This window comes from Mobula birostris, chromosome 8 (genome assembly GCF_030028105.1).
Source record: "Mobula birostris isolate sMobBir1 chromosome 8, sMobBir1.hap1, whole genome shotgun sequence".
Taxonomy (NCBI): Eukaryota; Metazoa; Chordata; class Chondrichthyes; order Myliobatiformes; family Myliobatidae; genus Mobula; species Mobula birostris.
In genome coordinates this window covers 70,518,954-70,532,963 of record NC_092377.1, presented here as the reverse complement: position 1 = coordinate 70,532,963, position 14,010 = coordinate 70,518,954, and the positions used below count along the sequence as shown (strand labels likewise).

The following is a 14,010-nucleotide window of genomic DNA, read 5'->3' as shown; positions in this document are numbered from 1 at the left end:
GAGCAGAGTGATATTTGTAAATTTCTAGTCCTCCAGGACCATGCCAGAATCAACTGATTCATGAAAGATCATGACCAATGCATCTGTTATCTCTTCAGCAACCTCTCTTAGGAATCTGTGATGTAGTCCCAGACTTATCCACCTTAAGACCTTTCAGTTTGCCTAGCACTTTTCCCTTTGTAATAGCAATGGCACTCACTCCTGCTCCCTGACACTCACCAACCTCTGGCATACAGCTAGTGTCTTCCACAATACAGACTGAAACAAAATATTTATTAAGTTGATCTGTGCCATTTCTTTGTCCCCCATTACTACCTCACCAACATCATTTTCCAGCGGTCCAATATCAACTCTCACCTCACGCTTTATATAACTGAAAAATCTTCTGGTATCCTGCTTTATATTATCGGCCAGTTTGCCCTCATGTTTCATCTTTTTCTTTCCTGCAGCATTTTAGTTGCCTTTTGTCAGTGTCCTTACCTCCAATGGGCTCCCAGTGAGGAAGGCGAGGATCCAGTGCAGAGGGAGGTACAGATGTTCAGGTTTAGGAGTTTAGTGATTAATACTGCAGGGATAAGTGCTATTGATAAACAGTTTGACGCATGTTTTGTTATTGTTCAGATGCCCCAAAGCAGAGTGGACAGCTAGTGAGATTGTGTCCGCTGAATACCTGGTGTGACCATCGGCTAACTACAGTGGATCCAGGTCCTTGCTCAGGCAGAAGGTAATTCTAGCCATAACCAAACTTTCAAAGTACTTCATCACAATAGATGCGAGTGCTACTGGTTATTAGTCATTGAAACAGCTCATCCCGCTCTTTTTGGGCACCAATATGACTACGGGTCATTTTAAAGCAGGTGGGGGCCACAGAGCACAGCAGCTGAATATGCCCTTGAACACTCCAGCGCAGGGTTTCAGTAGTCAGCCAGATCCACCATTGTGGGCCAAAGCCTTGCAAGAGTTCTGATGTCTGCCTCAAGACAATGGACACAGGGTTTACACAGGTGTAGTGTTATTCTCCCTTTCAAAGCATGTATAAAATGCTTTGACCAAATCAGAGCCATTCAAACTGTTAGGTTTCACTTTAGAAGTACTGGCATGCAGACCCTGCCACTGCTGCAGTGCATCGAGTGTATCTAATTTCACACGGAATTGCCTTGTCACTCTCATAATGACTTCCTGTAGGTTGTACCTGGACTCCTTGTACTCCTGTGAATCGGCAGCCTTGAATACCACAGACTGAGCCCTTAGTAACTGTGAGACGCCTGATTCATCCAGAGTTTCTAGTTTCGGAAAACGTGGTACGTTGTTGAAGGCAGACACTCATCTAGCGTGAAGTCAGTGACAGGCACGGTACATTTATTTACTTTCAAAGATGAATTTGTAAACATTGCCCAGTCCACCTGAAAACGCTTCTCTGCCCCCCTTGACCAAAGCTCTGCAGCCCACAATCACTGTGGTGCTCAGTCACTGCATATATGCCAGGAGAAGTACAGCCAGGCGATTGGACTTGCCAAAGGTGTGGGATGGTATGGTAGGTGTTTTTGACTGTGTTGTAACAGTGATCAATTGTCAGCTCCTCTGGTTCTGTGCACCAAGATGAGTTAGTTAATCGTGAAGTAAACATCACCGTATCTGCCTTTATCCAATGTCACTGTCCAGTCCAAGCTAAGTAAGGTGAAGCCCTCAGACTGGAGCACCGAGTCCAAATTGTTGGAGGTGAGACATATCTAAGAGTATACAACAGACCCAGGTCTCCCTCTGGTACTGCAATCTTGCTCAGAGGTCTTCAATTTTATTTTCCAGAGATTGTACCTTAGCCAGGAGGATGGCAGGGAGGAGAGAAGGTTTGGGGTCCTGTCCTTCAGTACAACCTGTAGTCCTGTCCGGCAGCCATGTTTCCAGCTGCTGCACTCGTTCCATGGGTACTCTGGAGTCCCGAGTCTGCCAGTTCTGGAGATAGTTCTCAACTAGGTTTACAAAATAAACTGCTTTTAACAGCAGTATAGGCCAAAGATGCTGATCAGCCTTGCCTGCCCTCTACACAATTTGAACCAATGGGCAACAGCAGTAACAAGAGTGATAAAAGTAATTTGTATTTCCCCAAGAGAGAAAAGTAATTAACACATTTGACAGAAGTCAAACACAAGTGATTGTTCCATGAATACAGGATGCAGTTAAAGGCAAAGCAATAAATAATGTACTCATAATTATACCTGGGGTGGTATCGATCACTGACTTGAGCAGAATTTCTCCAGAGTTTAACACGGATTCGGTCAGCTCTCTGTGATCATTAATATCATTCTTAAAAGCCTGCAAACAGAAAACCCCAAAAACATACATTCTGAGAACAGCATAGACAAGAAACTCAAAATTATGACTTAACAAAAGGCAGCATATCAACTTATCACTCTGAAGCAATCCAAATCTGTTCCCTTGGCAATTTCCATCCCGGCCTGTCTGAATCTTTGCAGACTCTGGATCCAAGGTGAGTATCTCCAACCACCTGTATGCCCCTTTAACTCCCCCCATCCTCTGCATCCGAACCCCTTATGGCTTATAATGCTATCATTATTTTCTGCTGCCTTGCAGCCATCCACAATTTTAATGGCAGAAATCTATACAGATTGCCACGTGTGCTCAGATACACAGAATTCAGGGACCAGGTACACTCCAATCCATTTTACACCAGTATCAAAACTAGGTTTAATGTCACTGGCATATGTCATGAAATGCATTGTTTTGCAACAGCAAGACATTGCAACACATAATAGTAAAAATATACATTAGTTAAGTATACATATGAAAAATATCAAATTAAATAAGTGGTGCAAAAGGAGAGGGAAAATAGTGAGGTAGTATTCATGGGTTCATTGTCCATTCCGGGGAAGAAGCTATTCCTGAAACAGTGTGTGTTTCTTCAAGCTCCTGTACCTCCCCCTTAATGGAAGCAATGAGAAGAGAGCATAGGCGAAGGGGATTGTTAATGATGAATGCCACCTTTTTATGGCATTGACTTTTGAAGGTGTCCTCTATGCTGGGGAGGCTCGGGCCCAAGATGGAATTGGCGGAGTTCGCAACTTTCTGCAGCTTTTTCCCATCCTGTGCAGCGGCCCCTCCATACCAGACAGTGATGCAGACATGTAGAATGCGCTTCACAGTACATCTGTAGAAATTTCCAAGTGTCTTTGGTGACATAACAATTCTCCTTAAACTTCTAACTAAATATAGCCACGGTTGTACCTTCTTCGTAATTACATCAATATGTTGGGCCCAGGATAGAGCCTCAGAGATATTGACACCCAGGAACCATTCATGCCAGTAGCAAGTAATACTAGCATATTCATTTCAAAGGGATTACTGATCTTGATTCTGAACTCATTGGGGTAGGTGGCAATCGACTATTATTTACTTTGCTTTTTTTAAAATTAAGTTCTGGTACTTACTTTAATGTATGTATTAATAAAATTTTAAATGTCTCTGGCATCATAGCATTCTGGAGATACTATTAGCTCTAAAGACAAAACAGGCTCATTATCCGTGAAGCAAAGGAAACTGAATAGCAACTTGATAGATGTACAAGTGTGTTGAGAGGATCTTATAACCATTGAAGGGGGCATCCACAACAAGACACAAGCTTAAGGAGGGATTTAATGGGATCGTCTTTGTTTTAAAGACACACACAGAGAAAGTGGCTTATATCTGGAACTTGCTCTCAGAGTGGGCACTGGAATCACATACCATCGCTCATGTTTAAGAGACATTCAGGCGTACACTTAATAAGCAATGCGCAGAAGGATTCAGGCCTAGTGTGGGCAAATAGGATTCGTGTAGATGGCAGGGGGGTGGGGAAGGTTAGCATGAAGAACCCGTTTCTGTGCTGTTTCACTTAATGACTATGACACAAAATTGGCAAGAAAAGCTGCAAATAATCAGTGCTTGTAGCCCATCTGCTGAAAGCACCCATTGCTGGTCATCACAATGGGATCTGCACCCGTGCTGTCCAGCACTTGCAACATCCCATCTGGAACTCTGACACTTCGCTTTGCTTATCTGAGGAAAAACATTACTGTTTGGAGAGAATGCAACAGAAGTTTGCAAGACCAGTCCTGGGATGGTGGGACTGATGTATGACTAACATCAGTAGGACCAGAATATCGAAGGGTAATACAAGGGGGCATATCGTTTAAAACAAACCTATGAAATGCAAATAGAGTAGATGTAGTGAGAATGTTTCTGATGGTTGGACAATCCAACAACAGGTATCACAGCCTCAGAATATGGGGCATACCTTTCAGAACTAAAGTAGAAGAAATGTCTTCACTGAGAGGACATTTCTCCCACTGAAGAGACAGTGGAGGCCAATACAGTAAATACATTCAAGGTGGTAGACAGATTTATTACAAAGGAACAAAGGAAGACGATGATCAGCCGAAATTGTGTTGAATAGCAGAGCAGACACAAAGAACTACCCCAAGATCTACAGCCAATGAAGACAAACTGAACTGCTCAAGACACAAGTATTGATTTAGGGTGAAGTTTAGAAAACTAGCTTTCAACAGTAAAAGCTACTATCAAGGACATACTTACCATACACACACCTAGAGAGAACTTTATGCTTTCCACCTCCGGCTGTGGTGGGATCCAGTTGTCCGTGGTCTCCGCCACCTTAAGCAGCCACTGCACCATTTCTTCCAGTTTGTTGCTGAAGTTCTGCTTGAACAAACATCAGAAGATGTATATCGAGAACTGACAAAAAAAACTGCACATTGTAATTCTGAATAAACAAAATGCTGGAGATACACAGTACATCAGACACAGTCTGCAGAGAGAGAGAAAGAACGAACGTTGCAGGTCGCTGACCAAGCTATCTGCATCAAGACTGTTGTGGCAGTGAGTTCTCCATTCCAATTGTATTGCTTCTTAATACTTCACTGGATTTATTAGTAGCTTTCGCGACTTTGTTCAGTGGAGATGTTTCATTCTGCAGTATTTAGCACATAGCTATGTTCACATTGTTGACCAGTGGTAAACAAGTGCTTGTAATTAATGAGCTGCTTGGCATGAAATGCTTTCCAGGTAAGTGCCAGCAGGGGCTAACTCATTTATTTGGAATGCCTGTTAGTACAACTGCAGGACAGCCCGCCAATACAAACAACATGAAGTCTGGCTCCACACATTGAGAAATCTGGGGTTTTGGTGAGGGGTCGGGGAGAGTCATTGCAGCAAGAGGAAGAGGTGTTGCCCTGGCGCTTCATTCTGCTTACAGAGTGAATCTAACATGATGACAGAGAGTGTCCTGGAAAGCAGGTCGTGTGACACTTGGGAACTTTAGGGTATTCCCCAAGGCCTGCACAACCACAGGAGCAACTTCATGAGCTGGATAAGACCAAACTCAATTTGCAGAGCTTCAGCTGGCATCAGCGTGGTCCACCTCAGAGTCCGACCGCTCATGGATGAGACATGTCATGAGGACAAGCAGGGGTAACGGATTGAAGACATGCAACCCACAGGATGTCAGCAAGGTTCTTTAGAGCTGTCTTCACAAAAGAGGGTGCAATGCCAATGCTGTGTTAATAACTAGTGCAAATTATTGAATGGAATAAGCAGCAAAAGTAATAACACTCTGAAAAAGAGCTATAACTTAAAAGAGGAAAGGGTAAACCAAGGCGAGTTTAAAATTATTAGAATCAATTTCAATGGTTAAAAATAAAACCCATGGTATCAAAGTTTCACTCAGAAGTAGCTATATTCTGCTAAAGCCTCCCTTTCATAAACCTATTCAGCCCTTTGACAGAGCAAAATTGTGCACCAAAGCAATACTTGCCAGTTAGATCCCTGTTAGACCACTGTTGGTCCATATGTTCGACTCTGCCCATCAAAACCAACAATCTGCAGGTTGAGCAGTATCCATGTGGTGGTGGTGGGGGCGGGCGGGGGGGTGGTAGTGGGAAAAGGGATCTTCAACATTTTATGTAGAACCCCTGTATCAGAAGCATTCAAACTGTTCCAGACCCTCTGTTCAAGCTTTATATTCATTCCATATTTAAGGCCATGAATAACTTTGAGGACACCTAAGTACAAAGTAACCTTTGTCAGCTGGTGACCAAAGTACGAAGCTGTTGAAAAGTGTAAAGTTTTACCTGTATCTGAGCGAGAAGGCAGTCACTGTTCTGATTCTCCTCTGTGACCTCTGGGAACTGCTGATTAGTTAACTGTGAACCAGGGCACAGGCTAAGCTTCCTTATAAATTCAGTGACCTTTCTCAATTCCATGATTACATCTTCACTCTCTGTAGAGTCGAGGGTGTTAATGAGCTCGCTTCCTTGTTGGCAATGCAAATGAGGGAAGTCACAGCTGCTACCAAAATTCGGGAAGCTGTCTTGAACGCCTCCATCAAGAATGTCCAGATCACTCGTGGTCACTACATTTCCTTCCGACATATCAGCAGACTCACCCAAGCGAGCAGTGAGATTCTCCAGTTGCCGAGCTAAATCTTCCAGCTCTTTTAGCTTATGTGGAAGCCTCAGGTATTCTTCATCACTTTCCCACTCTTGACTCAGGGGAAGAATCTGTGCCGTGGATAAGAAGCTGCTTGCATCATCTCCAGATATTAAGTGGTCGACAATGTCTTCGCTTGAATTCTTGGACAGAAAACCAGAATCGGTAATAGAACTCGTCAGCATGCAATCAGATGTGATTGTACTGTTGATCAAACTGTCTGAAAGTTGTCCTTTATTGATTCTGGACTGCTCAGTGAAAGATCTGGGAGATGGTTGTGCTTTTAAGGCCGGAGCTGATGTCAAATAGGAAGGCTGGTTATACGAAGGCAAAGGACTGGAGGAACGTCGAGGGGCTGCAATAGATTCTCCGAGGTTGCTGTCAGCTCGGCTTCGATTAGCAGCATCGCTTCTGCTTGTCTGGTAAGCAGGAAATGGCAACGTACTCTTTGACGTTAGCGTATTGTCAGTGGGCAGCAAAGGACCATCAATTATAATGCCAGAATCCTTAAAATATGACCCACTAGACAGATCCTCACCATCTGACAAGTCCTTCGAGGTAAAATTCAATGGTCTTAAGGGATAGGTGAAGTCAAGCAAGGCCTGATATTCCTCATCAGGATCCCAATCTGGCAAAGTCCGATCTCTAAATGTTTTAAAATAATCAGGAATTCTGGATTCCCAGCTTTCTGATATGCAAGGCAACATTTCTTTTCCATGTAGTGGTTCAGTATTAAGGTCAGTAGAGGTGTGGCATCCATTAGAAAGTTGGTCTGATGAAGCATGTTTGTACAATTGTACATCTTCAGTGCTCAATGCGATCTTTGTTTTTGGCATATATCGAGAGAGAGTGGAAGTATCCAAACGAGTATGGTATTTTGGTGTGGACAGGTCCCTTCCTCTGTTCAGTCCTTCATTCTCATTGCTCTTGGGAAGTGGCATGGCTACAAAGTTGTGTCTCGTCACCGGCAGATCAAACTTAGCCGTAGGTCCGTTCGTTTGAGAAACTGAAGATGGCAAGAAAGGCCGGACTGGCTCATTAGCCAGGGAGTCGGCTCCTCTGGCATTCAGTCTTTGTGGCTGTAGCACTTTGGACAGGTTACCAGAGGCTGGAATGGAATATCTTCTATTCTTCTCCTGCATGTCAACAAACTGAAATGTTGAAATAGTTATTAAATACAGACTGCCAAAAAAGAAATAAAGTCTCATATTGTTCATTGAATCACAGTTTTCTTAAGGAACATCATGAACACAAAAGAAACATGCTGGGGAGGGAGGCAATGGAAGAGCAACAAGGGTTAAAAGATAACAAGCATTTTTGGCCATTTAAAAACAAAGTGAACACGAGGAAAAAAGAAACAAATGAGGAGAGACAGAGACAGAGAGATTCACATAAGCATAGTGATTTCAAACAGTGGCTACAAACTGCTCTGAGATGTTCTGAATGGTACATGGAACACTTCATTAAAACAAAACTTTTTGAAATTAAACAGCAGCAAGTTAATGTGGGATTTTGATCTTTAGACAGTCAATAAGCCCCCTTGACTTGTCCTATATTGAATTTAATAACAAGTTTAAGCACCACTGTAGCACAACAGTTAATTTATACAACCTTCATATTTCTCACCCATTCAGATCTCGAGGTTAAACTGTGGCTCCTAAACTGATTGGGCACCTGCCATTGGCCGACAGACATGTTTTGATCATCTGCAGATTTGTCCTAGACATATTTTTTTTGTGAGCAAATGCAATTCAGACATCTTTCTTTCAGATTTGCTCCAACGTCCCATCATTTAAGTACTGGTAGCTTCTGCTATCTTTCACAGTTGTTTTTTAAATTTCAAAATATACTTTATTCAAAAATAAAATTATATACAATAAACCATTCAACAGCTTTCCATCCTTTACATAAGTTTCCATTATAGTCAGTACATATCCATATTTATGGCCACCCACGTGGCACTCCAGTTGTTCACCTTACCACATCATTGTTGAGGGGTATACTCCCCGCCACCCGATCCCCCCCATTCCCGCGGGTGGAGAAAACCTATACCATGGTCCTTCCCCACCGGGCCCTTGCGGTGGCTGCACCGAGTTTCAGTGCGTCCCTCAGCACGTACTCCTGCAGCCGAGAATGTGCCAGTCGGCAGCATTCTCCCACGGACATCTCCATGTGCTGGTAGATCATTAAGTTTCGGACCGACCAAAGAGCGTCTTTCACCGAGTTGATGATTTGCCAGCAGCACCGGATGCTGGTCTTCGTGTGCGTCCCCGGGAACAGCCCGTAGATCAGAGAGTCCTCTGTTACGCAGCTGCTGGGGATGAAACGTGACACCAGCCCGTCCATCCTCCTCCACACCCTCTCTGCGAACTGACAGTGTGCAAAGAGGTGGGTCACAGACTCCTCCTCACTGCAGTCCTCCCGTGGGCAGTGGGGTGCGGAGACGACGTTCCGGGCGTACAGGAGAGATCTGACTGGGAGGGCCCCTCTCACCGCCAGCCAGGCGAGGTCCTGGTGCCTGTTGGTGAGATTGAAGCATTTAATGCTTTCCTTTGGGATGAATCAAGGTTGTCACAGTCAAAACAGTCACAGACAGCTCCAATAAATTAATTCTGTGCAATCTTCTTCCCACCCAGTACAATTCCATCTACTATATTTCTGGCCTAATTGTCAGAGGGGAAAAAAATCTGAAACTTTCAACCCATGAACTCATTAAACAAATATGTATACAAGTCAGGAATATTTCTGAAGAGCACAATTTGTAAACTAACAAGTTTACAGCACCTAGCTGAGCCATTCTCCCCAAATGGTTTAAGCTTCTCCACATTCTGAGTGAATAATGAGCACAATAATGACATTTAGCTTGGTGGTGGATTCCAGAAACCAGGCTGTCCCCTCAAAATAAGGAGCTGGTTTTTCAGGGTCGAGAGAGAAGAAATTAACTCATCCAGAGGGTGGGGAATTCTTGGAATTCTCTACCAAAAACAATTGTGAAGGCTGAGTCACTGAGTCTATTTGTAACAGATTGACAGATTTTTAAATATTAATGGAATCACAAGACAAAGGCAGAGTAAAGTATCTATTGAGCAAAATATCAGCAATGATTTAATCTACTCACAGGAACTCAGAAGGATGAGGGGTGACCTCACTGAAACCTATCGAATGTTGGAAGACCTCAGTAGAGTGGATGTGGAGAGGATGTTTCCTATTTTGGGGGAGTCTAAGACCAAGAGGACACAGCCTCAGAATAGAGGGGCACCCTTTTAGAATGGAGATGATGAGGAATTTCTTTAGCCAGAGATGAGTGGATCCGTGGAATTTGTTGCCACAGGTGCTTGTGGAGGCCAAGTCATTGGGTATAGTTAAGGCAGAAGTGACAGACTCCTGATTTGTCAGAGCATGAAAGGATAGGAGAAGGCAGGAGACTGGGGTTGAGAGGGAAAATGAATCAGCCATGTTGAAATGGTAGAGCAGATTCGATGGGCCAAATGATCTAAACTGAGGAGCAAAATTAAGGTATCAAGTTGTCTAATTGTTACGTTAAGCTCGAACATAAACAAGTTATACAAGATAAAATGACAAAGCTTTCTTTTAAACTTAAGGATATAACTTGGGACATATTACATAGCTGACAGCAAGGAAACGTATATTCCCAATAGATGGATTTAGTTTGAGAAATACTAGATATAGCACCAATTAGGACTAAATCAGAACAACAAGAAATCGAACTGAGCTGGAGATCACTGGAACTTGAAGTAGGGGGACACAATGCAGAAGTTACTGATCACAGAAAAGAGGGAGCAGGGGCTTGAGTAACAGGCACTTAAAAACCTATGCTTGAGAAGTCAGAGTCAGAGTGAAATAGCACAAACTGAAGCTTCTTCCTGCAGCAGTGGAGAAGAAATTTCACTGACCAGCCCAGTCCACCGCAGGAAAAGCTTGACCCACCACTGAGCATATCTACAAGGAACACTGCCATAAGAAAGCAGCATTCATCAAGGACACCCACCATCCAGGCCATGCTCTCTTCTCACTGCGGTCACCAAGGTGGTGATACAGAAGCCTTAGGTTCCACACCACCAATTTCAGGCTCCTGAATAACTCCACTCACCTCAACTCAGAACTGATTCCACAACCTATGAAACTCACTTTCAAGAACTCTACAACTCACGTCCTCAGTATTATTAATTTACTTTTAAAAAAAATATTTGCACTGATTGTCTTCTTTTGCACACTGGTTGTCAGTCCTTATGTTTGGTTTTTAGTTGTTTCTATTGTATTTCCTCATTCTACGTGAATGCCTGCAAGAAAATGAATCTCAGGGTAGTATATGGTGATACTTGGACAATAAATTTATTTTGAACTTTTAATAGGATCTCTTTTTTGAAACAATGAAAGATTTTAAGTAGTGAAGAGGAACTATTTTCTCATAATATGTCAGTGGTATGGGGACATTAATAAATAATTTTCAATACAGAGCTTGAAAGACTCCCCTCCCCCAGAGAAAGATATTGAAAGCTGGAATATGACCCACGTGGGGGGAGAGGGGGGTTAATGGGGGAAATGCCCATCACAGAGATTAGTCACGGATTGCTCCATCAAAAGTGTTTTAGCATTCAATACAGCTACTTGAAAGGGAACTACTTGTTATCATATTTGAGATGTGGGCAGAAGTGGAAGGTCACAGATTTGGGATCTAGTGGACACAGCAAATATGAGGCAGGCAGGACTTGGAAGAAGCAAATCAATAAACGAAAACAAATTCTGCTTTTGTCCAGCACTTTCACATCCAAGTCGTTACTGGAACAGTGCAGCCTATCACTGTGCAGCAAGCTCCCACAAATAGCAATGCAACAGGAAATTTGACCAAGGCTTTGTTTGATGTGACTGAGGGATAGATATTGGCCAGGATGCCAGAAATGGCCCTCTTCTCTTCAAATCCATGCTATGGAATCCTCCATGTTCACCAGGAGGGAAGACAGGGCCAAACTTAATACTTTATTTGGAGGTTGACACCGCTAAATTAAAAGAAACACATTTTAATTGTCATCTGGGGGAATCAAGTCAAAAACTGTCATGTAAAACCAAAGCAACATCTGGAACAGACTAGAAGCACTAATCAACTCTGAGATACGGGGGAAAGATTCAAACCGTGATGGATGAAAAGACAGACAAGGGAAGCAGACTTGGACAAAGGCAAGATTAATTCAGAGCAAAATTCCTCAGTTTGCAATCATCCTAGCAGAAAGAGAAGAGAGTGGACAGCAATGTTCAAAGACTGAGGTCATGAAGAGACCTTTCCAGCAAAAATGACCAACACTTCTGAAGAGGTAGAAACAAAATTCTAAATTAATATTGGAGTCACTGATCAGAAGCCGAGATCTCACCGTCCTAAGCAAATACTGTGAAATTGGAAAGGATTGTGCAAATGATCGCTGTGTTTTGTAACCATCAAAACAGAAGTAGGCTACTCAGCCCATCAAGCCTGTCCCATCACTCAATATGATGATTGATGTGCTCAAAGGCTCAGCTCCTCTTCTGTGCCAGTTCCCTAATCACACAAAAATTGACCTCTCTTCTAAAATATCTCCAGCAATCAAGCCTCCACAATCCTCCTGATTAGAAAATTCCAGAGTATCCATGCCATAGAACATTAGAAGCCAGAATATCCTTCCAGCTATCCCATTACTCACTTACGCATTATTATTTCAAAGAAAGCCAGTGCAAGGACCATAAGCTCGCTAAGCAACATTGGTAAGAATCCATACACAACCCCAGGAGCAAAATTTCTGAACTTTAACAGGGCTCATTTGCTTTGGTTGCCAGGAAACTAAACAGGGTAACAAAATGACTGTGAAACTTTGACTGAACAATACAACGGATCAGTGATAGGCCATTCTTTCCCTTTTATCAAACAGGCTTCATATTTCCTTCTGCAACACAAGTCTCTGTCTCATTGCTGAGCAGCCACTGATTGGAGCTGATCAGAGCAACGTGACGCCTGCCATTGGATCTGGGAAAGACAGAAGCTGTGATCCCATTCAGAGGTCAATTTTCCAGCTGGAACAAGTAAAGGACTTCTGGATGCAAGGTCTAAGCAAGCCCTTAAGACTAGGGCACAGACCCAAGATTGCCATACTCTTCTGAGGAGCTGGAACTGCCCATGAACTAGATAATACAAGCTGACAATTCTGTCATCGTAACATACTACACCGAGACACTGTTTGGAAAGTGCAATGATTTGCAACTGCTTGAAGTTCTGAGATGCATGCATTTTGATGTGCGTGATACAATGTCTATTCCACCCCTCCCCCACATTTTATGCCAAGACCCAAGGGAATTCACTGGTGTTTAAATTTGACTGTTTCTAGAGGGGCATACACTTTTATTGTTGCCACAATGTGTTCTTTTTTCCCCGCACATTGGGTGCCCGACAGTCCTTTTTAAATGGGTTATATTGGGCTCATGGGTTCCCACGGGTTCAATGGGTTCTATTGCGTTTCTTTATTTTTCTGGCTGCCTGTAAGGAGAGGGATTTCAAGGTTGCAGATAGTATAAATACGTTGACAATAAATGTACTTTGAACTTTGATTTCAAAGTCATATAGAGATACGGCACAGAAATAGGCAATTTGGCTCATCAAGTCCACAGCAACCATCAACACAAACCATGTACACTAACCCCACATCACTTCAAAAAATTCTTTCTACGTTCTTACTGACTCTCCAAAGATAAAATATCCTTAATGTGGTGTCCAGAGTTATCCGTAACGCTGCCTGGTGCACCATCTCATAGCTTTGTACCCAATCCAGCACCATATCCTGTCCTACTTCATGAAGGAATTATAAACATCACAGTGATTTCACTGCCAGCACAAAGCCTAAGCAGACATCTCCAGTACTGAGACACTGGAGATAGACCGAGGCGATGACATCTGGATGAAATGTTAAAACTGCTACCATAGACCAAGAGATAAATATTCTCCAGGATGACTGAGAGAGCTTATTTTTAAAACACGTAATACTTAATGTATGGCAGTGAATTAGTATCTCATAAGAATTTCTTTTACTGATATGCAACAATACATTGTATTATGATCCAAGAATCTTGTGTGCTTCTGTGTTACTGACAGAGGTTGAAGGAGTGTAACAATGAGAAGGCTTGCTTAGTTTCGATTCCTGTCTCAAATACTCCCTCCTCAGATGCCAGTTCAAATAATGCTGTCATTCACAGGAAACACATTATAGGCCATTTGCCTGCTTTGGACTGTGATCTGTGGAATAACTTTCACAGGCCTTCCACTCCAATCAGCATTACCCAGCCCAACTTTACTGCACAAGACATCACTAGTAATTTACTGTCTGTTCCCAACAGCCCGTGAACTGAACACAAGAGATTCTGCAGATGCTCGGAGTAATGTTTGAATGTTCCTCTTCGAAGCTTACCACCTCTGAATGCACTGACCTCAACTTTCTCCATACCAATTCCAACCTCACCAACCCAACCCGC

General features: G+C 42.9%; 1 protein-coding gene across 2 annotated transcripts in view; it reads right to left on the bottom strand.

Moving 5' to 3' along the window:
- cep68 (centrosomal protein 68) overlaps positions 1 to 14,010 on the bottom strand; it is a 64,817-nt gene that overhangs the window by 40,027 nt on the left and 10,780 nt on the right. For both annotated transcript variants that reach the window (XR_011886851.1, XM_072265432.1), the window contains exons 2-4: positions 6,144 to 7,652; positions 4,591 to 4,713; positions 2,217 to 2,313 (exon numbers count right to left, since the gene is read on the bottom strand). Coding sequence is in view for 1 of the 2 variants with exons in the window: in XM_072265432.1 (XP_072121533.1) it covers positions 2,217 to 2,313; positions 4,591 to 4,713; positions 6,144 to 7,643 (1,720 nt within the window). In the remaining variant the exon portion in view is untranslated. The remainder of the gene's footprint in view (positions 1 to 2,216; positions 2,314 to 4,590; positions 4,714 to 6,143; positions 7,653 to 14,010) is intronic.